Source organism: Sus scrofa, chromosome 1 (assembly GCF_054392235.1).
Source record: "Sus scrofa isolate SSC_HxYL_T2T_F1_AM1 chromosome 1, Sscrofa_HxYL_maternal_Yorkshire_Landrace_v2.0, whole genome shotgun sequence".
Lineage (NCBI taxonomy): Eukaryota > Metazoa > Chordata > Mammalia > Artiodactyla > Suidae > Sus > Sus scrofa.
Window position 1 is genome coordinate 173021472 of NC_139383.1, and position 24487 is coordinate 173045958.

At 43.5% G+C, this 24487-nt stretch overlaps 1 protein-coding gene and 2 long non-coding RNA genes across 12 annotated transcripts in view; 2 read left to right on the forward strand and 1 right to left on the reverse strand.

Moving 5' to 3' along the window:
• Positions 1–11484, reverse strand: part of LOC106509068 (uncharacterized) — a 41746-nt gene extending 30262 nt beyond the window's left edge. For 3 of the 4 annotated variants that reach the window (XR_014816444.1, XR_014816445.1, XR_002338856.2), the window contains exons 1-3: positions 11289–11484; positions 7138–7275; positions 4757–4865 (exon numbers count right to left, since the gene is read on the reverse strand). This is a non-coding gene — a long non-coding RNA (uncharacterized LOC106509068). Of the gene's footprint in view, positions 1–4756; positions 4866–7137; positions 7276–11288 lie in introns of those variants that run through there. The other variant, XR_014816443.1, reaches the window with a different exon arrangement.
• The window catches only part of ALPK2 (alpha kinase 2), a 158945-nt gene that overhangs the window by 69585 nt on the left and 64873 nt on the right, over positions 1–24487 (forward strand). For all 7 annotated transcript variants that reach the window (XR_014816133.1, XR_014816136.1, XM_001925970.8 and 4 more), the window contains one exon: positions 7160–8891. Coding sequence is in view for 5 of the 7 variants with exons in the window: in XM_001925970.8 (XP_001926005.6) it covers positions 7160–8891 (1732 nt within the window). In the remaining 2 variants the exon portion in view is untranslated. The remainder of the gene's footprint in view (positions 1–7159; positions 8892–24487) is intronic.
• Positions 10728–16767, forward strand: LOC146406851 (uncharacterized). Its single transcript, XR_014816490.1, has 2 exons — positions 10728–11926; positions 13559–16767. It is a non-coding gene; the product is annotated as an uncharacterized LOC146406851 (long non-coding RNA).

A 24487-nucleotide genomic window follows, 5' to 3' on the forward strand; every position in this document is an offset into this window, starting at 1 on the left:
CTTCTTGGACTCTCATTATGCAAGTGTTATAAGCTTGATGGTGTCCCATGGGACTCTGAGATTCTGTTCACTTTTATCCATTCTTTTTCTTTCTGTTCCTAAGCCTAGATAATTTCACTTAATCATCTTCTAGTTCATGGACGCTTAATTCTACCTACTCTTAATCTAATATTGAGATATTGAGCTCTCTACTGAATTTTTCATTTCACTTATTTTACTTTTCAACTTCAGAATTTCTATTTGGTTCTTATTTATAATTTATATGTCTTTATCGAGACACTGTTCTCTTAATTTTTTTTTTTTTTTTTTTTTTTTTTTTTTTTTTTTTTTTTGCATTTTAGGGCCACATGAGCAGCATATGGAGGTTCCCAGGCTAGGGGTCTAATCGGACTTACAGCTGCTGGCCTACACCACAGCCACAGCAACACCACAGCCACAGCAACTCAGGATCTGAGCTGCAAGCTGCATCTGTGGCCTATACCATGGTTCACGGCAACGTCGGATCCTTAACCCACTGAGCGAGGCCAGGGATCGAACCTGCATCCTCGTGGATCCTAGTCGGGCTTGTTAACTGCTGAGCCATGAAGGGAACTCCTCTTACTTTTCTTTAGTTCTTTGAACATCTTCAAATAGCTAATTTACAGTCTTTATCCAGCATGTCAAGGGACCGTTTCTATTGACTGCTTTTTTTTTTTTTTCCTGTGTATGGGCTATACTTTATTCTTTCTTTACATAGCCCATAATATTTTTGTGAAAATATTATGTGGCAACTCTGGAAACCAGATATTCTCCCTGCCCCCACCTTCCCAGGGCTTGTTGTTGTTTTTTGTTTGTTTAGTGACTTTTTTGAACTAATTCTCTAGAATCTGTATTCTTCTTCTTTATGGCCACTGAAGTCTCTCTCAGCTTGGTGGTCAACTAATGGTTGAACAGAGATTTCCATAGATGCTTCAACCCAGTGAGGCTCCCAGTTTCTGTGTACATGTTAAGGGTTCCCTCCAACGCTCAGCAGGCAGTTGGCAGCTCTGCCTTAGCCTTTACTTCCTGCTGGTGTAGAGTCTTAAGGTTGGTTAGAGGTGAGAGTTTACTGTCTTCTTAGATCTTTCCTGAGCATAAGCACAGCTCTGGACACGCTCTCAGCCATACGCATGTGCACGGCCTTCTAGAGCCCCAGGAATATGTCAGAGTTTTTCAGTGCCACCATGGATGTGTCATGACTCAGCTTTTCCTTTTCATCTTTTCAGTTAGCCTATTGTTTGTCTCAGCTGTTATCCATTGCTGCAAGCAGCCATGATGGTAAACTATTGCCCCTGATTTTTTTTTTTGCAAATGCTGTCAGGGACAGTATTGTTCACAAGAGGTGAACTCTGCATCAGGTTGCATAGAGACAGTCTTGTGAGTGGGGTCTTTTGGGAAACCACCAGACAGGTCAAATAATGGTGATTCCCTGGGAATGGGGCTTTGGAGTTCCTTCAACCCTGTTCTGTCTCTTTCAGTGGCTGCCAGGCTGCTGATTTTCGCTGTGATTGTGGGCTGTTGGTTCACAAGACTACAATGGAGCTGGGGGATGGAGAAGAGGACCAGGGCAAGTCAAAATGCAAAAAATGCACTGTTCTTACTGAGAGTCAGCCATTTTTCTTGAATAAATCCTTGAATAAATAGTCTTCGACTAAGTTTTCAGCATTCTGAAAGAGTTGATTCAGACAAATTTTTGCCAGTATTCTTGCTACTTTTGCAAAGGAGAAAACTTCCAGAAGTATTTATTTCAGTTTTTGCTGATGCCCTCCATCTTCTACTTTTGTCATGCAATTTAGCACAGAATTGTTTTATATCATTATGATAAGTTAATATTTATATCATTTCCTTAATTTAGAAATTTGGAAAACTTATATTCTTCATTATAAGCTTGATAGTTTTCTAGTACTTCAAAATTGTTCTGAGAAGAACAGTAGATCAGTGATTCTTAAAAATATTGTGTACTGGAGTTCCCGTCGTGGCGCAGTTGTTAACGAATCCAACTAGGAACCATGAGGTTGCGGGTTCGGTCCCTGCCCTTGCTCAGTGGGTTAACGATCCGGCGTTGCCGTGAGCTGTGGTGTAGGTTGCAGATGCGGCTCGGATCCCGCGTTGCTGTGGCTCTGGTGTAGGCCGGTGGCTGCAGCTCCAATTAGATCCCTAGCCTGGGAACCTCCATATGCCGCAGGAGCAGCCCAAGAAATAGCAAAAAGCCAAAAAAAAAAAAAAAAAAATTGTGTATTGAACTGTAATAATATTTGTAAGATTTCACAAGCCAGGTTTTTCCAGGGGACTAATGCATGATGTTACAAAGTCATACATGGGTTTAAAGATGCATGTAAAATGCAATACAGACCAATGGATTTTATATAACAAATATGAAAAATTCCTTGATATGGTTTCAGATTCCACATTGCAACGAATTTTTGGGTGGTATCAAAGAGATTATCTGCAATCATAAGAAAAGATTATTAAAATAATCCTTCCTTTTCCAATTACATATCTGTGTGGGGCCAGGTTTTTTTATATACTTCAACTCAAACAGTGTATTGCATTGCATTGAATACAGAAGCAAATAACAAAAATCCAGCTGTCTTCTATTAAGCCACAAGATACATGAAAAAAATATAAAGTGATACCACTCTTCCAATTTTACTTTGTTTTGGAAAAATATAGGTATTTTTCATACAAATATGTTAATTATGTAAATATGTAGCGGGTTAAGTTTTGCTATTTTTGAAGGAATAAATAAATGTTTTAAATTTTTCTCAGTTTTAATTTTAATATGGTAAATATTGATGGATATAAACCCCCATAAACAAATGTTCTTTGAGTTGTCAGTTATCCTTGAGAGTTTAAAAGTTTGGTCCAGCAGCCAAAATGTTTGAGAACTTCTCGTTTAGACCAATCCAGGTGATTTAAGCTTAGAAGAAGCTCCATCTACTTAAGGTCCTTTTTCTCTAATATGAATATGACTAACTTAGAAAGAACCTGGAGTATTCAGACAAGATTTTCACAGCAAGGTGAAGGAAGGCTGCAGCTTCCTTCAGCCAAAAGGAAAGGTATGCAAGGAGAGAATGCAATTAATTGTTCAGGGAATTTCTTCTGGAATGGTTTTGCATTCCTGTCAAATCACTATGGGGCATGCAGGTCACTCTGCCAGCATCTTGTAAAGATTCTGAACCTTTTGTATTCATACCATTGCAATGGCTACCACTCAAGTCGCTTTTTTGAACTCCCTTTGCCCTTCCAGACCTCACCATACAATTTAGCACAGAATACCTACAAGCTTTTCTGAGAAATTTATAGTCTCTTCCCCAGTAGATTTTAGTCGTTTTGGGGTTCTTGCCCATCTCCATGATTCTTCTTCAGCTCAAACCAACATATTAGTACATACTCTCACTGTCTGTTGATCCATCAAGATGAAAACTTAGAACAGAAACACTTTACTTACAAACATGATCTCTCTCTACACTCTGTCATCTCCCTCTGAATGTTCATTTTATTTCTTTTTCTTCTTCTTTTTTTTTGCTTTTTAGGGCTGCACCTGTGGCATATGGTGGTTCCCAGGCTAAGGGTCAAATCAGAGCTATAGCCACCAGCCTACACCACAGCCACAGAAATGTGGGATCCGAGACGAGTCTGTGACCTACACCACAGCTCATGGCAATGCCAGATACCTGACCCATTTATCAAGACCAGGGGTCGAACCCGCATCCTCATGGATACTAGTCAGATTCATTTCCGCCGAGCCACAATGGGAACTCCTGAATGTTCATTTACTAACAGGATATGCAGAACCAGGCATCGAAGTCAGAGGCTCTGGTTTCCTATCCTGGCTCCACCACTTACTTTGTCACTTTGGGAAAATGTCTCCTTGGAGCCTTAGTTTTGCGGACAGGGAGCAGCTAGCACACTGTTTAATAGAGGAGGTATTCAACAAAGACTGGGTTCTTTGCCTGATTTTTTCCATTTCCTCATTAGGATGCTTGGAGATAATTACCTAGGACATGCCAACTGCAAACTGTAACTCTCTCAAAGGAATTCATTAGCTAGAAGTTAATTATACTTAATCCAGTTCCTTTTCCTCTTTAGTGTACTCAGGACGACTTGCAAATCTTATATCAGCTAAAACACATGTTCCATAAAATCCCACATTACTATTAACATTCCCCCATCTGTTCATTTAGTCATTTAGAAGTTAAATGTATTTAATCCATTTATTTTCTCCATATTTTTGAAAATTGTTTTGTTTTCTTTCTTCTTTTTCTTTTCTTTGTGGCCTCATGCAGCATGTGAAAGTTCCCAGGCCAAGGATCAAACCTGCGCCATATTGAGCCACAGTAGTGGCGATGCTGGATTCTTAACCACTAAACCACCAGGGAACTCCTCTTCCTTTTTTTTTTTGTTTTTGTTTTTGTTTTTGTTTTTGTTGTCTTTTTAGGGCTGCACCCATGGCATGTGGAGGTTCCCAGGCTAGGGGTCAAATCAGAGCTACAGCCGCCGGCCTGCACCACAGCCAACAGCAACACTGAATCTAAGCTGCGTCTGCAACCTACACCCACAGCTCATGGCAAGTCTGTATCCTTAACCCACTGAGCGAGGCCAGGGGTCGAACCTGCAACCTCATGGTTACTAGTCAGGTTCGTTAACTGCTGAGCCATGATGGGAAATCCCTAGGGAGCTCCTCTTCTCGATTTCTTGAGAATCATCTTTGTTCCCTCCTTTACTGCATTCTTACCTGGTCCTTTGTGCCTCTTGGGCTTGTTTTCTTTTCTTTCTTTCTCTTCTTTCCACAGAAGTCATCGTATCTTCAGGGTAGCCGGTTTGTCCAGCAGAGGGATTATGGCCTGGATAAATCAGAAGATTAGAATTACTTGGGATTTTCCAGTAGCCCATGGTGCTATTTTATGCCCCTTTCAATTTCTTAACTGAGACCACATCACTAAGGACTAGCCAGAAAGAGGTGTGAAGGGAATGACATGGATAATGGGAAACTCAGGCAAAAGTCACTTTCTCTCCATGCCTCCTTCAGATTTAACTGAGGAGACCTAAGCCTAATTAATAATGATGAGGTTGAAGATGGCTCCAAAGGTGGGCCAAGAACAGTCTGTAGCAAAAGAATGTGTTTGGGAACGTTAAAAGTGGATTCCCAGGCTCTTTCCCAACAAATTCTGATTCAAGAATTTTGAATGGAGCTCCCTGATGATTCTTCTGCACATTTCTTGAGACCCAAAGGTAACCTGGTCTTGGCACTGCCTCATTCTTTTTTTTTTTTTTTTTAATTGAGTTATATTTGAAATACAGCATTGTGTAAGTTGAAGGTGTACAATATATTGATTTGGTACCTTTATATTGCAATAAGACTGCCATAGTAGTGTTAGATAATACCTCTATTACATTATATAATTGTCACTTTAGCACTTCCTCTTTCTTTCTTTCTTTCTTCCTTTCTTTCTTTCTTTCTTTCTTTCTCTCTTTCTTATTATTATGTTTTGTCTTTTTAGGGCCACACCCACGGCATATGGAGGTTCCCAGGCTAGGGGTCGAAAAGGAGTTGCAGCTGCCAGCCTACACCACAGCCACAGCAACTCGGGATCCGAGCCACATCTGTGACCTACACCCACAGCTCACAGCAATGCTGGATCCTTAACCCACTGAGCGATGCCAGGGATCAAACCTGTGTTCTCATGGTTGCTAGTCAGATTCATTTCTGTTGAGCCATGATGGGAACTCCGCACTTCCACATTCTTATAGAGTATGTGTGACCACACGTTTCTGCTTTACAAAGCCCCTTCACATAGATTTTGTTATTTGAAAATCAGAATCACCTTGTGAAACAGGCAGGAGCAGGTACTGTCTCCCCCAGAAAGTTGCCCAAAATTTCAGTCTCCCTGTGTTGTTGGCCAAGGCAAATCCAGACATAAGCTGTGGGTCAGGCTTAGCCAACCTCAGCCACCCCTGGGTAGGTTCTACTTGGGAACTGAGTTACCAAAAAAAGGAGGTGTTAATGAAATTGGAATTAGTCTATGATTTCTGAAAATGAGGCCTATGTGAGTGGACACCCAACAGTTGAAGGCTTATGAACACATACGAGCTTAGGAGACAAAGAGGTCCCTCCAGTGAGGAAGGAAGAGGATAAGGAACACTGTGTCCTGTCACTGTGAGCTTCTAACACTGACCTTCCTAGGTTAGATATTTGTGCACCATTTGCACACATCAGTCACTAAAGATCTGAGCATCATTTCTAAGTCTGAGCCAGACCCTCAGGTCTTGCCTTTTGAACTGGAAAATACAGAGTGAGATTAGAGTGTTGCATTACAATGAGGTCAAATGGGATAAAAAAGAGTGTAAATTATAAAGCAAGTATAATGAGTTTTTATAGGGACTTCAGAGCCTGAAGAAGAGTCCTAGTGGTAAAGGTTAGCAAGGCAGGTCAGACTCCAGGCTCCAGTTGGCTCTACTCAATAAAGGGAGGGGCTACAGAGCACCGTCCTTCCTGGAGCAGGGAGAGCAGGCGTGGCATGATCCAGGATTCAGTTTCTTCCCTGCTTGGCCACAGCCAAACACCTGGCTTGGTCTTAAGTCAGGATGGCATGTGGATGTGGGTTTCCAACCAGAGGGGTTCATGACTGTGGTTTAGACCTCTATAGTCACATTAAATTCAAGAGGAAACAGCACTATTCTTCATACACACATTATGATATGTTTACAGCCTCCTGGCAAGAACCATGCCTTCTTAACATGGTCTTTAAAATAGAGTTACTGTTGATACTGTTCCACTACAGGAGTTAGAATACTTGAGTTATTTGTGAAAAAATCTCACTCCAAAAAGGTATGCTTTTTCAAACTCATAAACATGACTTAAAAGGAGAGAGGAAGAAACTAGAATATGAATCGTTTCCCCATTCATCTAAGTAATTCTTAGCATTTTCACTCTGGGGTAGGATGGTGGAAAGTCTTCAGGGAAAATGCTGAATATCCCAGCCTCTTGCCTCTGACCACAAACCCCTTCCTGGAGACCACATATCTCCTTGAATGTGCAGTAAAACCACGGTCACTTTCTGTGTGTGCCATGATGCAAGAAATGTAGGCATGCACGGCCAAAGGTGGCAAACTTACCTGTATCTTCTCTTCATCCTAGCTGTACCCCAGAGGACACTGCTGTTTATCAAATCTCTGCTAAAAACTGTTTTGGGATGATCTGCTGTTCTGCTTCCATTGAAGTTGAGTGCTCGTCAGAGAACCTACAACTCTCTCCTAGCCCAAAAGATGAGGGGGATGCGGGTTGGAACCGTGAAATGGAGACATATGAGCAGGAAAACACAAGTCAAATTGATGAGAAAGAACATCCTTATAGGGAAGAAGAACGTATTGCCTCTGGTCCTCCCACATCAGCTGATTCCCCTTCCTCCCAATTCGATGGGCCATGTTCACTTCAGTTATTGGCCAATAATGACCTTGATGTATCCAGTTCTGAAAATCTCTCGGACGTTAAAGACACAAGGCAAACTGAAGAGGCTTGTGATCCAAATCACAGAGAGGAAACTGCAGATGGGTTGCTTTTTCCTAATTCAAGTAATATTCCCAGTAAAGAAGGTGGGTTTTGCCACAGGATCGTGCATTCCAGAGTGTCCAGGTTAATGGAGGGTGCCTTAGAGTGTAATGGCCCTAATGAGGAAGACTTAAACTCTAGCCACCACAATCCCAAAGTACAGAAGTATATCAGCTTTAGCCTACCGCTGACGGAGGCAGCCTCATCCACTTCCCCAGGTGACAGGTCCACGGTCAACAAGCCCATCAGCCCACCGGCTTCCAGCATAGACTCTGACAGTGATTATGAACTTTGCCCAGAGATAACCCTAACCTACACTGAGGAGTTTTCAGACGATGACCTGGAGTATCTGGAATGTTCCGACGTTATGACAGATTACTCTAATGCAGTTTGGCAAAGGAACCTGCAGGGGACTGGGCATGTTTTTTTATTAGAAAGCGATGACGAAGAGATGGAATTCCATGAGTGTGGCCTGGGTGGGTGTGAGCGTTTCCTCAGTGAAATGGGTTGTGGGCCTCTGGTGTCAGATGACACGGGGCCTATGGATGCCACCACTGGCCTCCGTGGTCATCACTCACCACCCCAAGAAGTGGGGGTGAGGAGCAGCCTTGCCTCCACGGGCTGTGCCTCATCCCAGCAAACAGGGATGACCCTGATGCTGGGACCTCACCGGGATGGGACGTCTATGGTGACAGACCAGGAAAGATCTAATGCACCCGCTGCTTCAGAGGCTGCTGAAAATGGTTATTCAGGAATTCCAGGAGAAACCAGAGACAGCCAGGCAGGAGAGGGATTCGCCAGTGACAATCTGCTAACCATGGATAAAGCTGTGACAGGGAGAAAGGGGAAGTGCTTGTCTGGTGAGTTTAGAAAATCAGGGATGAACCAGTGTTGGGAGAGCGCAGCTGAGGAAAGAGCAGCAGGAAAGGACTCCTTGAGCAGGAGGAGCACAGAGAAACCTGCCAGGGCCAGGCCACCAGGAGTTAAGGGAAGAGCCAGGAAGCTGAACCCCAACTTGGACGAAAGGGCTGCAGAAGCCTCCCTTAATCGCCTCTGTCCCAAGGGACCTGTGAAGCACCCCTGCACCCCAAGTGATCAAAGAGCGAGTTCCCACGCCAGAGCAGAAGCTACTGATCTGAATTCCCAGCTGCCTGCAGGAGGCTGTGCTGTTCCAGCCCAAGCAGAGCAAGGAGCAGAAACCCTCCAGACTCCACCAGGCTTGCTCCCCAGCAAAGGGAGCTTGGACTTCTGGGGAGAAGGAGTGTGGATTAAAAATGTATATGAAACAAGCCTGGTTCCAGAAAGGAGTGATCAGCCTCAGGTAAGACTCCTCTTTTTAAAAATTACAAGCTAAAATGTGTGTGTGTGTGTTTCCCTTCTCTTCACATTGATAGTTGCTGTACCACAACGTACATCAAAATCATTCTCCCAGTACCATCAGGGAACTTGTGAATGACAGGGGCTGCTGCTGGGAAGGAAATCTGGTTTTGAAAAAAGGCCCAGATAAGCTCTGAGCCATCCTAATTATAGCAAAAGACAGATAGAAATAAGAGGCACTAATGGGATTCTGGACAGCTGGAAAAAGAAATCTGATATTTTGTCTACCGCATGTGTTTTACCAGGCAATGTCACTATTCAGAAAGTTTTTCAAGTAAGTGTTTCGGGTGTAGTTTAAAAAAAAAAAAAGAAACAAAACAGGGTATTCTTTTTAGTAATTTGGGGGGACACTTTGAAAATTGGTCAACTGCTGGCTTTCATGAGAATTCATAGGACAAATGAAAGATTTTGGTGTGTCTCAAAGATTTGCAGAATTCATTTAATGATGCTGCAGAAAGTAGAAAAAAGTAGGTTTTGCTGTGCTCAAAAATCAAAGTAGATTTTTAAATGAACGCTTGTTTTATTTTTCTTAGATCACAAAGTATCAGGGGCTAAGAAAACACTGCATGAAGTGAAAAAAATGTTTTACCCTATTACTGATTTGGGGATATATTTGAAAGAGATGGACTTGAATTAATGGGAATAATTAATGTACAAAGGATGCTGTGTTTGACATATGAATTTATTATATTTAGCATTTTAAAGGGTTCCAAATGAACTTTGAATGGACATTGTCCTATGGCCAATATTTGATTTTTGTAAATAAGTACTCAAGAAAAGTTTTTTATCAACTATTTTTACTCTGCCTCTGTCCTCCCTTCTCCCACCTTTGTCATAGAAACCTAGTATTGTTTCTATAGAAGACTATTCTCCAAAAATTAAATATTAATTAAACTTATTCATTTATGTGGAATATTAAATTAAATATTCCCAAATGCATTCAAAGTTATTGAACTTCCTCTGATGAGAAAGCAAAACTTTTTAATTCATTGATTTATTAAGACCTGGTTATAAAATAGCCAATCAAAAGATCGCCAGATCTGAAGTAGCTTTTTCCTGAGCAAATTGTTGTTTCACAGGCCAAATTAGCCATACAAAGGCCACATTTATGCTTTCCTTTTCTGCAGGAGAAGCAGCTTTATCCTATCTGGTTGTTGAACACACCAATGACCACAGATTCATGCCCACGATTAAGTTTATGGAGGTGGTTTGTCCAAATAATACCACAAAATTAAGTTAGAATGTTAATTTTTCTAAGGCAATGAGCACAGCATGTCCTTTTCGACTCATACAATGCTCTTTGTCCATGGCATTTTATGGGACAAATTAATTATTAAGAGTCATGGGGGTGGGAAGGGCGCAGGGGTGAGAAAGAGGGGGGCAAAGTGGCCCCCCAAAAGAGGGGAGGGGAGGGGAGGGGGGCTATTGACAATGTTAGTTTTAGACCCTCCATGGTGGGAGGCAGTTCCTAGTTCCCTCAATGGCCCAAAGTTGAGAGGTGCTGAAGGAAGCACCTTCAGCTTGTGCCCTAAACTGAATCCTGAGGTGACATGTCCTGGGGACCCCAAGCTCACCGGTTTCCTGGTGATGCAGTGAAAGAAGGGGCCATCTCTGGGCCCAAGCCCATCTGTCTTGTGCACACTCCTTAGCAAAGTTCTTAGGGGACTCTTGCTTACACACCCACCTTCATGGATGCACACCTGCCTCACCAGCTATCAGCTCCAGGTGCAGCCTGTGCCTTGTGGGATGACCAAGGCAATGACCTCAGGCCTGTGAACATGACTCTTTAGAAAGTTTGCATTCTGCAGGTAGGGGGACCACTTCTCAACTTTGCTGTTCTCAGTAGCAGAGCTGACCTCTCTCTCACTCAAGGGACAGCATGAGTAGAAGCTGTATATTCAAGAATAGTTCTGTGCAACCCCAGGTTAGAAATAGGATCTCTGTGTCTGTGGCATGTATGGACTCTTGACTAAAGCAGGAGAAATTTGCCACAGGGATAGTGGCATAGCGAGTACAGATTCTTTCACCTGTGCAAAAATTACTGTCTAACTGGAGGAGATGTCTGTGTTTCTTACACACGTATAGAATAGAGCCACACTTATTTGGCTAAATATCATTGCAAATGTGATACCAAAGCATTAGTTTGAGAACGAAATCAAACTTTTTATACTATTGCTTAAAAAAAAAGATGGTTGAGTCTTTCCATTTTAAGTCAAAAGACATTCAAAATATTTCTTCTCAGACATCTGAGGCTCCTGGGAACTTAAAATTTGAAGTGGTTAAAAATTCTTGGTTAGGGGTAATATTAGTAAGTTTGCCCACTCTTGCCTGATTCACTTACCTTTCAGGTGCCCGCAGTGGAGACAGTGACCCGCATCTTATCTTTTAGGATTTTCTCTTCATTGTATATTGCTTTTAGCCTTCTGAGCAAAATTCCCTACCTCTAGTTCTGCATTATAAGAACAAGGCTAGCATGTAGCCTAAACTGTCTCCAGGAGTCCTTACTTCCTCTCTTCCTTTCCTACTCTTAGCAAGGCAAGGCCATCTTGTTCTGATTTGTCTTGAAATAGTACTTACCCAGGCTGAGATTGGAAAGCCCCCAGTTTCTCAACGCTTATGGAAGATTCCTAAATTAATCCCAGTTTGGGAATGGAAAACAGAGAGGGTACCCCAGGGTAACTTGAATCGTCTTCAAGGGTCACACCGCCAATCCTTCGTCTTGGTTCTGATCTCTCTTTCTTGATCCAGCTCAGAGGTGAGGCCTGCCAGTCTGCCCATCTTAAGTTTCCCTGTAACCACCCGGGGGGAGGATCATCTTCACTCTTAAATCCGAAGTGCTGTGTCTGTCCTTCTGCATCGCTGCCCAGCTTCACCCCAGAGAGATTTGCATTTATCTTTGGGATTATGGACTGACAAGTGTACAATATGGAAATGTATTCTTAGGTTCTGATAGTTAAGAATCTTCCTCATCAGGAATCAGTACTAATAGAAGGTGAGCTCCATGAAGGTAGGGAGTTTGGTCACTGTTTTTTTTTTTTTTTTTTTTTGCCTTTTCTAGGGCCGCTCCCACAGCATATGGAAGTTCCCAGGCTAGGGGTCTAATCAGAGCTGTAGCCACCTGCCTATGACAGAGCCACAGCAACATGGGATCCGAGCTGCGTCTGTGACCTACAGCACAGCTCACGTCACGGCAACGCCGGATCGTTAACTCACTGAGCAAGGGCAGGGATCAAACCTGCAACCTCATGGTTCCTAGTCGGATTCGTTAACCACTGAACCACGACAGGAACTCCTGGTCACTGTTTTGTTCACTGACATGTTCCAGGTTCTTGGGATAGTACTGGTCACATAATAGGCATTTGATGAGTGAATGAGTAAGTAGCCATCCCGTACTAGATTAAATTCCAGGGATGGTCAGGTATGATCTTAATAATCATTGGTCTCATGACTTTCTGGGCTTCGCTGTCGTAAGAACATTCTTTGGTTCCCTTCTCATCCCAACTTTTCACTAGAAATTGCTGCCCATTGCTCTTCTGGCCCCAGAAATGGATTGATTTGTGCTAAACCATCCATACCTTGCACTTGGCTTCCCTTGCGAACACTGGTGATTCACATACAATCTTGGCCTTTTCAGTGTCTCATCAGCTCTCACAAATTGCTACCCTAGATCCAGGAAGATTTTACCACATCCCCATAGCATTTAAGACCTTCCACAGTATTGCTTCTCTCTACCTCTGAGAGGCAAAGCAGACTTACACACTGGGTTCCTTATCTGGAAAACAAAGCATTTTCTCAGACAGGGTGTTTTTTGGTTTTTGTGGGTTTTTTTCCATCTTCTTGTCTAGAGTGCCCTCACTTGGCTTGTTCCTAGCTCAGCTTACCTGGTCCTTGAAGACCAAGGTGCAGAGTCCTTCAAATTGCACTTCCCCTGGAACCCTTTCCCCATCCCTAACGGTGATTTCTCCTTCCAGAAAAATAGCATTCTTGTCCGCCTTCTTTTTATAGTGCGGTGGGCTCCAGACCTGGGTTCGTTCCGACCCTAATGCTTTCTGACTCTGTGCCCTGGGAGGAACCACTTAAGCTCTCCCAGCCCCGGTTTCCTCATCTAATGCAGAAACAACGACGACAACCACTGCCACCTCATGGAGTGCTGTGTGGATTAAAACCTTGCCCGTAAAATGCTCCGCACAGTACCTGTTACGGAGTTAACATTTACTAAGTATTAGTATTTTTTATTATTTATCTTCTTAATACATATATCCTTTCTCCCCATATTAAAGACATATTGAGGGCTGGCTACTGAAATTTGTAATGAGATTATGGTGTGTGCACATATTGTTATAAGAAACGAGGCAGAGACTTGGCCAGTTTCCTCCAATGATAACATTTGGAAAAACGATAGTATAATTTTCACAACCAAGACATTGACGATACCATCTGCTGATCTTATTCAGATTTTCCCAGTTTTACTTGTACTTGTGTGTTTGTGTCTGTGTCTGTGTATTAACATATATAGAAATGTGTCACCTGGAGTTGCCATTGTGACTCAGCAGGTTAAGAATCCGACATCGTGTCCATGACGATTTGGATTCGATCACTGGCCTCGCTCAGTGGGTTAAGGAGCCAGTCTTGCCGTGAGCTGGGCATAGGTCACAGATGAGGCTTGAATCTGGCGTTGCTGTGGCTCTGGTGTAGGCTGGCAGCTGCAGCTCCAATTTGACCCCCAGCCTGGGCACCTCCACATGCTGTGGGTATGGCCCTAAAAAGAAAAAAAAAAAAGTGTCACCCATGTAAGTTCCTGTGCTAAATGTGGTAGAAAACTTCACTTTACTCTAAGTCCAGCCAAGTAATGGTCAAAATGTGCATGGTCACCCAGTGACAGGCAGGCACATAGTAGGTCTCCAGTAATTTTTTTTTAAAGCCTAGGAAAATATAAGCAGGTAATCTAAACCTTCTTGCAATATAGTTTTCATATCTTGGACAGAACAATCTGAGATTTGGATTCATTTGCATAATAAAATGCATCGCCCTCCAAATAACAACTGTTAACACCAACTCAGGAAGGCAGTTAAGCCAGCTCTCTGCTGATGATGGGAAGAGCAGACGTGTATAATCACTCATCCCTCAGCACGTGGCGGTTACGCCCCTTGTCAGCACCACTCCATGGCTGACCCAGGGAGTAACACAAACATTTGTTTTGTTTTTAATCGAAAGGCCCATTGCACCCCTTCTGCCAAAAACCATTACCCTCCTGGACCTGCAAGCTCACTGAATGCTCAGGTTCCCTGCAGGCACTATACTCAGTGGGTGTTGGGTAAGCAATGGAAGCTCCTGACCACCTACAGCCTCACAGTGTGGTCTGCTGACCAGCTTGTCAAAATGCAGACTCTCAAGATACACCCCAATCTTCCAGGATCAGAATCTGCAATTTTAAACCAGTTCTTAGGAGATTTGTATGCACACTAAATTTCCAAAAGTCCTAGTCTGTGAGAGGTGATCTTTCCCAGGTTAGAAAAGACCTTAGGGCAATGGGCTCAACCCGCTGCACCTGGGGTCATCTGGGACCTTAAACCATTCTGATGCCTGAGTGCCACCTCCCACCCCCAGAAGATGCTGATATAGTTTGGTCTGCAGTTGGCTTAGGCATTGAGGGCTTTCAAATCCCCCAGGTTATTCTCTGTACTTCTAAGGCTGAGAATCTTAGCTGTGCTTTAGAACCCCACAGGTGCCCAAGCCCCACTCCCAGAGGTCCTGACTTGGGTGGTTCTATAGCCCTTAGGGAGTGGAATGCAAGTGTCACCCTCGGGACTCCAGGTCCCTCCCCAGCGGGCAGGGGAGCACAGAGCTAAAGGTTGCACCCCTCATGAAAGCACTCCCTCAGGGATCCTGGAACCCTTTGCCCCTGATTTCCCCCAATCCTAGCTGAAGAACAAGGCTCCAGGTTATTACGTACTACATTTCAAATCGAGGTAATGGGTATCCTCCACACAGAAGCTGTGTCTGCTCTGGTGCCGCGATTGCATTCCTGCAAAGCCCTCACGTTCTGCAGCATCACACACTTAAAATATCACGTCTTCTGGGGAGAAGAGTACTCCCTGCAGGTTACTTCATAAACAGGCCGTTTAAAAACTAGAGACAAAAGCCAAAAAATGGACCCGAGAAGTTCACTTGGACCATCCAGGGAGGTGGGCTCGAGCCGGCCAATGGCCGCCAGGGCAGAGGTTAAATACACACAAGGTGACTAAGTGGAAATGCTGGCAGTCCTTTAGTTAGAGGTGCCAGAGGCTACTGAGGCCTGAAAACAGAAGTAGGTCTCTGTGGGGCTGTCTACGCAGCCCGGGAGCTGCAGCCTGCCTCCAGATGCCCAGGCTGGGGAGTGCACCTCCTAGGAAAGAGGAGGGTGGGAACAGGTTGCTTTTAATTTTATTAAAACACAACTAGAAGGGGTCCCTGTTGCCAATGTAGAAGTTGAGTTAAAGGCTATTTTCTTTCTCACTCAAGATTCTAAGAGGTACTCCAGCTGTTCAGGGCCCCTTAGCCTAGGAAAAGTCACCCATGAACCAACACAGCGTCTCCGTTATGCTGACATTACCCCCTATTCACTGATCTCTTGGGGCTACCTCGTTACAGAATGAGTGTCATAGCACAGAGACCCTGCCCCCACGGGGGCACGAAGGCCTCCTTCTGCACAGGTGCTCAGGGCTCCGTGGCCAAGGAGGGGCCTGGATGCTTTGGATTGTAATCACTTGCTAAGGTGTGAGTGAAGAAATACAGATCTCTGAATTTTACCCCTGACTTATTGTATCTGCACCTTTCATAAGCCCTCTGGGTGAGTCTCAGCAACAATAGAATGTGTGAATACTTTGTTCCCGTAAGCAGTCATAGGATTGTGGAAACCATAGGAAGTTTAGGGCTTGTCAAGCATTGCCCCTTGACCTTCAGTAGAAAAAAAAACCTCTCATGATTTGCATTTTTCTCTGCTTTCTAGTTGGCTTGCTATAAATGCAGCTTGAGTTTCACCTGTCCGGCCACTGAAATAAATACAGATCCTGATTTATTGTAACTAATCCAAAACAGGTGTGCCATCTGCAGCTGAGTTTTATTTTGGTTCAGGGGCAGGAATTTGAGTGGCAGCGGTAGGCTGGTGGAGGGCAAGGGTCCTTTGGCTGCGAGGGCTTTAGTCCCTGTAGCAAATCTCTCATCACTGCCTTGGGTGAGAGCTGAGTGCCAGAGACGTGCCTTCTTGGTCTGTTTTTGCTATGGCTGAAAATGAACTTGCTTCACCAAAATGGGATAGAAAAAAATAGTGCACTAACAACCTTCTATCTATACACATGATTGCTATGGTAATTCAAGCAGTGTGGTTGTAGTCCCAAATAGATGATAGATAAACTAAACTGAGTACAGAATCAGACCCAAGAATATAGTGGGGTTTGGTTTATGATAGAGCCTCTCAGGTTTTAGGGAAGAGACAAAATCCTCAGTGCTGACATAATTAGCCATCCATACGGGGGTAAAAAATAAGACCAATACCTTACAATAGACCTCACATTAAACCCCAGGTGGATCTCTAAGTTTAACGTCAAAAACTCAAACTAAACTACAGGAAAGTATATTGAAAACTATTTGTATGACCTTGAAGGCCATAAGATCTTCTTGGGATGCAAAGAACAACAACCATCAAACAAAAAAAATGATAGTGTTGATTACATCAAATTCAAATTTTTGTACAACAAAATACTGTAAGCAAAACTAAATGAAAGTTACACACTGAGAAAAATATGTAGAACATGTGTAACAGACAAAGATTAATTTCCAAAGTATATGAAAAACAAATAGATGAGAAAAGTACCCTTAATAACAATTTTAAAAAGGAGAAAGTAAATAAATGTGAAGTTCATAGAAAAGGGAATATTGACCAAAAAAAAAAAAAAAAAAAAAGGAGTTCCCATCGTGGCTCAGTGGTTAACAAATCCAACTAGGAACCATGAGGTTGTGGGTTCGATCCCTGGCTTCATTCAGTGAGTTAAGAATCCGGCATTGCTGTGAGCTGTGGTATAGGTCACAGACACGGCTCGGATCTGCGGTGGCTGTGGCTGTGGTGTAGGCTGGCAACTGTAGCTCCAATTAGACCCCTAGCCTGGGAACCTCCACATGCCGAGAGTGTGGCCCTAGAAAAGACAAAAAAAAAAAAAAAAAAAAAAAAAAAAAAAAAAAAAAAAAGAAAAAGAAAAGGGAATATTGGAGTTCCCGTCGTGGCGCAGTGGTTAAGGAATCCGACTAGGAACCATGAAGTTGTGGGTTTGGTCCCTGCCCTTGCTCAGTGGGTTGACGATCCGGCGTTGCTGTGAGCTGTGGTGTAGGTTGCAGACTTGGCTTGGATCCCGTGTTGCTGTGGCTCTGGCATAGGCCGGTGGCTACAGCTCCGATTCGACCCCTAGCCTGGGAACCTCCTTATGCCACGGGAGCAGCCCAAGAAATAGCAAAAAGACAAAAAAAAAAAAAAAAAAGAATATTAAATGGTTACTAACATATGAGGAGATAGAAAATCTTATAAGTAGGAAAATATAAATTTTTAAAATATAACAATTTCATCATATAGACAAAAAGTTTAAAGGATGATAACACGAAGTTACTGAGATTATGAAGAAATGGGTTCATTTCCAGCAAGGGTGTAATTTGGTGATATCTTTTAACATGAAAAAGGGCAGCAGTGTTGCTTCTCAGTATCTACTCTTTGAGAAGAGCAGGTGAAACCAGCAAAACACATCATGGGATTTTGCAAAGTGTAGATTCTTCTGTCTCAGCATAGAAAGTATTCAGCAAGAGGCAGAGTGACGAGGAAGGAAAGCGTTTATATGGACGCTTGTGAGAAATACGAGCAGGTGGGCAAGGGAGTGCCACCGGAGAGCTTAGTGGGCTCCAGTTTTATAATTGAAGGAAGAATGGGGAAGGGGAGAAGACCACCTTCCTTCTCTCTTTTTTTTTTTTTTTTTTTTTTGCTTTTTAGGGCCGCACCCACAGCATATGGAGTTTCCCAGGCTAGGGGCTGAATCAGAGCTGCAGCTGGTGGCCTACACCACAGCCACAGCAACACCAGATCCTTAACCCACTGAGGGAGGCCAGGGATCGAACCTGTGTTCTCATGGATACTGAAATCTAAAGATCATTACCACATAATCGTTACCATGGGAATTCCACCTCCTTCCTCATTCCTCATTCTTTTTTTTATTTTTTATTTTTTTTGTCTTTTTGCTATTTCTTGGGCCGCTCCCGCGGCATATGGAGGTTCCCAGGCTAAGGGTCAAATCAGAGCTGTAGCCACTGGTCTATACCACAGCCACAGCAACTCGGGATCCCAGCTGCGTCTGCAACCTACACCACCACTCACGGCAACACCAGATCCCTAACCCGCTGAGCAAGGCCAGGGATCGAACCCGCGACCTCATGGTTCCTAGTCGGATTCCTTAACCACTGCGCCACAACGGGAACTCCAAGTCTGCTTTCTTGAGTGATCATTACCTTACAGGAGTCTCCCATCCTTTTTTTCTACTTGTAATCCCCTAGTGGGATTAACTATTTAATCACCTACTTTGACCTTTTATCCTGTCCCTGTCACTTGCACACAGGCCCAAGGGGACAGGTACCATAATATGCCTTGCAGAATTGTTTGTCTAAGGAAACATTTATGGGAAAACAGCTTAATAAAATGTAGCCTGTTCAAATAATGGGCATTTCAAAACATAAGATAGAGCGAGAAAGGTATAGGTCAGAGTGACACATAGAATGTGATGCCATTTATGCCTCCAAACCTGCCCACAATAGTGTGTATATATAGGATTTTTTATATAATCATATACATATGAGATTATTTTTTAAGCCTGGAATGATACACACCAAAATGATAATGGCGACTAACTGCAAGGAGGGAAATAGAATATTGCATTCAGACGAAGGATTAGAAATGTAATATTTTAAAAGGAAACTGTATTCATTCATTACCTCTACTATTGCAAACTAGTGTTTTTGAAAAGGAAACCAAACTGGGGCCTAGGAATCCTTGATTCTAGTCCTGGTTCTGCCAGTAACCAGCTGCATCTCCTTGAGCCGTTTCTCCTTCTTGGGCCTCTTTTCCTCGGTGTGAACTGAGGGGATTCAACACGAAGATATCTAAGTTTCCAAGGCACTAAAGTCCTGTGAGTCCTGTGAGTCCTAAATTTCACATCAGCTACCAAAATAAATACCAAAAAATATGGAAGGAAATATGGATCTCAAGGTGAGGAAAGTCTAAGCATAAAGGGGGAAGAAATGGATTAATCTGATGTGAGAGGTAGTCAGGTGGGGATAAGTTCATGAGGGTGGACCCCAATCCCACCATGAAGGGGATTAGTCCTCTTATAAGAAGAGAGACCAGCACACTCTCTCGCTCTCTATTCCCCTCTCCCCTTCCCCTCCCCTTCTGCGCGCCAACACCCCCCCCCCACCCCCTTCACTCCCTCTGCCATGTGAGGACACAGCCGGGAGGCAGCAATACCATATACAAGCCAGAAAAAGAGCTCTTGCCAGGAACTAAGTTGGTTCTCCAGAACCAGGAGAAATACATTTCTGGTGTTTAAGCCACCCAGTCTCTGGTATTTTGTTCAAGCTTCCCAAGACATAAAGTGACCCTCCGAATCCACAGCCCCAGTTAATTTGGGAGCCGTTTGTTTCACTAAGGAATAAATTACTAAAGATCAGGCCTATAGTTTAAACTAGCTTCCATCTGTACGTAATTTATATCAGACGTTAGGCTATTCACTGGAAGGTAAGTTCTTATGAATGGTGATGTTGATATTTTTTGTGTTTATTTCATGGCACTTAAATGACACAGTAGTAAGGCATTTTTCTGAAAAGGAATTGCTGTTTACTAAAACTAAGTGGTAAGAAACAAGCCATGCCAATCAGTTATGTAGTTAGAAAGCCTGAAGATGACACTGATTTGGAGGTACGCTTTTACAGCATCATCTCAGCCTCTAGACCTGGCCAAACTTTTGCACTGACTCTGGGGAGAAACAGAAGTGTTATCATCATCTCATCACCTTTTATTGAGTGTTTGCATGTTCCTAGTACTATGCAAGTGTCCTGCAGTTGCTAATTCTTTCAATCCATGGAATGGAAGGAAGTGTGAACCAGCCCACAGGCCTCAAAGAGGTTAATTAATACAAACATGGCCCATCTATTTTAAGTGGGAAAACTGAAGTTCAGATTCCCTAAGGCAAACAGGTCAACCAGCAGAAATTGAAGCTGATAATGATGAGGGCCACTGAAGTTTGACAGAGTCAGAATCACTCAGGAGAAAGAACCCCATTGACAGGCTCCAACATCCAGATTGTGAAATTATCTAATTGTCCCTGGGGCAGGTATGGATGACACTAGCTCCCTAGCTCTGCAGTCACTTGGGTTTACCTGCAGCTGCTCCTGGGTCACTCCGTCTGCTTAGTCCTTCAGCTCTTCATTTCGAGCCCTTACTGTCCCTCTCACTGGAGTAGATCCACAGCATCCTGACTCGTCTGCCCTGCTGGGCTGTGAATTCCTCACCATCAATGGTGAGCGCTATTGAACAGACATGGTACCCCGTAGTTAGAAGAGCTCAATAAATGTTGAAGTAAACATTTGATCAACTGTGATCTGTGCTCTGTGTCGTGTGATCTGAAAAGCCCATGTGCAAAAGGAGACTTCAACCCAGCAAGCATGACAAGAACTCTAGAAATGTCATCAGCCAGAATAAGAGGAAAAGATTTGAATTGTGATAATTCATTTCAAATGGTACAAAGGTGTAAATGTAGTGTTTTCGTTTCCTAGGGTTGCCCTTGTAAAATACCATGAGCTGGTGGCTTATACAACAGAAACATCTTCTCCCAGTTCTGGAGGCTACAAGGGCAAAGCCAAGGGGTGAGCAGAGCTGGCTTCTTCTCAGACTCCCCCCTTGGTTTGAGGTGGCTGCCTTCTTTCTGGGCATTCGCGTGGTCATCTCTCTGTGGGGCCAAGTGTCTGCTGTCTCTGTCTATATCCTAATCTCCTCTTATAATCACATCTGTCACATTAGATTAAGGGCCACTTGAATGACCTTATTTTACCTTATTCACCTCTTTAAAGGCCTTGTCTCCAAATCCAGTCCCATTCTGAGGTACTGGGGTTAGAGCTTCAACATGTGAATTTGCAGATGGGGACATAATTCAGCCCATGACAAATAGTTTATAAATCTATCACTGACTGTTTGGGGGCACAGGTCACTGAGATTAGGATCTGGAAAGTCAGCATTTAAGCACCTCAACATTCTGATCGGAAAAACTCCACAATTCTGGGAAAGCTAACCTGCCCTAATTTCTTCTCCCTGTGGAATGAGGGTGTCAGCGTGCTGGCCAAGGGGCCACCCTAGCAGGCTGCCCAGGTCCAGTTGACAGCATGGGAGGTGGAACAATGCTCCCCAAAGATTACAACCATGCTCTGGTCGCCAGAACCTATGACTGTGTGTTACCTCACAAGGCAAAAGGGACTTCACAGATGTGAATAAGTGAAAGGTTCTGAGTGGGGAGACTACCCTGGATTTCCCAGGGGCCCAAATGTAATCACAAAGGTCCTTCTAAGGGGGGTCAGAGACGGACTGGAAGATGCCCTGCTGCAGTCAGGGAATGTGGGCAGCCTCTAGAAGCTGGAGAAGGCCAGGGCTTTCCCTTCGGGAGCTTCCAGAAGGAATGCAGCCCTGCTGATACCTTGGTTTTAGCCCAGTGAAATCTGGGCTGGACTTCTGACTTCTGGAACTGCAAGATGATTAATATGTATTGTTTTAACTGACTCTAGTTTGTGGTAGTTTTTTACAGCAGCCATAAAGAACCAATGCTCACGGAGAGGATAATTTTAGAACAAAGTACCTCAAAGTTAGTCAGGATAACCTCCTTCAGGTTTTTACTCCAGACGTCAGAGAAGGAGCCCATTTATGACACACATTTATGAAATTTGCAAATTCCAGTTGTCTTTGGCTTAGAAAATCAGATATGGAAGAGAAATGAGAAACATAGCAATCTACCTAGAATGTGAGGCCAGCTTCATTTAAAATAAGTATAACATTCTGGAACTTAGGAAGCCTCGGGAGAAAGGACAGAGTCATGGACACCACAGTTAATCCTCTCTAGAAAGGATGCCTAGAATGTCTCCGTGTCTACACTGGTGTCCAGAGGAGCTACTGGCCTCAGAATACCTGTGAAGTGGCTGGACTCCAGGAAAAAAGCATCCTGGGAAGGTCATCCATGCCCAGAATGTACCTCCTGACCTCAGGGCAGTCAGAGAGGCTAAGATGGTGCAAAGGAGGCTGGGAAACTGAGCAATCTCTAGTGCAGGGCTTTGCAAACTCGACATGCCGACATGTGGGCTGGGTAATTCTTTGTTATGGGTAGCTGTCTTGGGCATTGTCTGATGTTTAGCAGCATCTCTGGCCAGTTGAAATCTCTACCTCTCATTTCTACCCCCAGTTGGCAACCAAGAACATCTCCAGATATTGCCAAATGTCCCCTGGGAGAGGTGCAACAAGACTCACCCCATGTTGACTAGCTTGGCTAAATTCTGCACCTTCACTGGTGATATCTGTTTCATCCAAATCAGCGCTGTCCAGTGGAAATTTCGTGCAAGCTGTATATGTAATTTTGTACATTCATAAGCAGTGACAACATTGCAACTATTTAATTCCAGAATAGTTTCATCATCCCCCAGAGCAACCCCATACGCATAGATAGTTACTTCCTATTCTCTTCTCCCTCATTCCCTGGCAAGCCCTAGTTTCTATCTCTACAGATTTGCCTATTCTGAACATTTCGTATGCAGGCAGCATACCTCATTTTATTGTGCTTTGCTTTATTGTGTTTTGCAGATACTGCATTTTTTTTTTTTCAGGGCTGCTCTTGCAGCATATGGAAGTCCCTTGGCTAGAGGTCAAATCAGAGCTGCAGCTGCTGGCCTATGCCACAGCCATAAAAACTCAGGATCTGGGCATCTGCAACTTATACCACAGTTCACGGCAATTCCGGATCCTTAACCCACTGAGCGAGACCAGGGATCAAATCCGTGTCCTCATGGATACTGGGTGGGTTCATAACTGCTGAGCCGCAATGGGAACTCCCTGTTTTTTTACAAATTGAAGGTTTGTGGCAACCCTGAGGTGAGCAAGTCTATTTTAGCACAATTTTTTCCAATAGCAGTTGTTGACTTCATGTCTGTGTCACATTTGGTAATTCTTGGAATATTTCAGACTTTTTCATTATTATTATATTTGTTACAGTGGTCTATGATCAGGGATCTTGTTGCTAGTATGACTCAGAAGGCTCAGATGATAGCATTTTTAGCAATAAAATCTTTTTCGATTGAGGTATGTGCATTTTTTAAGATACAATGTTATTGCACACTTCATAGGCAACAATATAGTATAAACATACTTTTTTTTAATGGCCGAACCCCTGGCATATTGAAGTTTCTGGGCCAGGGATTGAATCTGAGCCACAATGGTGACCTACACTGCAGCTGCGGCAATGCCGGATCCTGTAACCCACTGTGCCAGGCTGGGTATCATACCCATGCCTCTACAGCGGTCAAAGCCACCACAGTCAGATTCTTAACCCACTGCACCACAGCAGGAACTCGAAACAACTTTTATATGCACTGGGAAACCAAAAATTCACATGACTCGCTTTATTGTGATATTCGCTATACTGCAATGGTCTGGAACCAAACCGACAATATCTCTGAGGTCTGCCTATAAATGGAATCATACAATATGTGGGGGTTTTGTCTACCCGCCCCCTAGTATAATCTTCTTAGGGTCATCCATGTTGGAACATCTATCAATAATGCATACCTTTTCATGGCTGAATAATATTACATTATGCGGATATACCACACTTTTGTCCATTCTTCAGTTGGTACTTGGGCTGTTTCCATTTGTAGTTATTATGGGTAACACTGCTTTGAACATTTTTTTTTTTTTGTCTTTTTGTCTTTTCTAGGGCCGCACCCACGGCATATGGAGGTTCCCAGGCTAGGGGTCTAATCGGAGCTGTAGCCCCTGGCCTATGCCACAGCCACAGAGACGCTAGATCCGAGTGGCGTCTGCGACCTACACCACGGCTCACAGCAACACCAGATCCTTAACCCACTGAGCAAGGCCAGGATCAAACCTGCAAGCTCATGGTTCCTAGTCGGATTCGTTAACCACTGCGCCACAACAGGAACTCCTGCTATGAACATTTGCATACATGTTTGAGTGTGGACATATGTTTTCAATTCTCTTGGGTTAATACCCAAGGGTAGAATTACTCAGTATCTCTATGTCTAACCTTTTGAAGAGCCATCACACTGTTTTTCAAAGCAGCTGCACCATTTTCCATTCCCACCAGCACTGTGTGTTGGTAAGGTAGATATTTTTTGGAAGCCATTTTTTTAAAGTTCAAAGACTCAGGTAAAATAAACTTTAATATTATATTTTGGATTTCCCGTCGTGGTGCAGCGGAAACG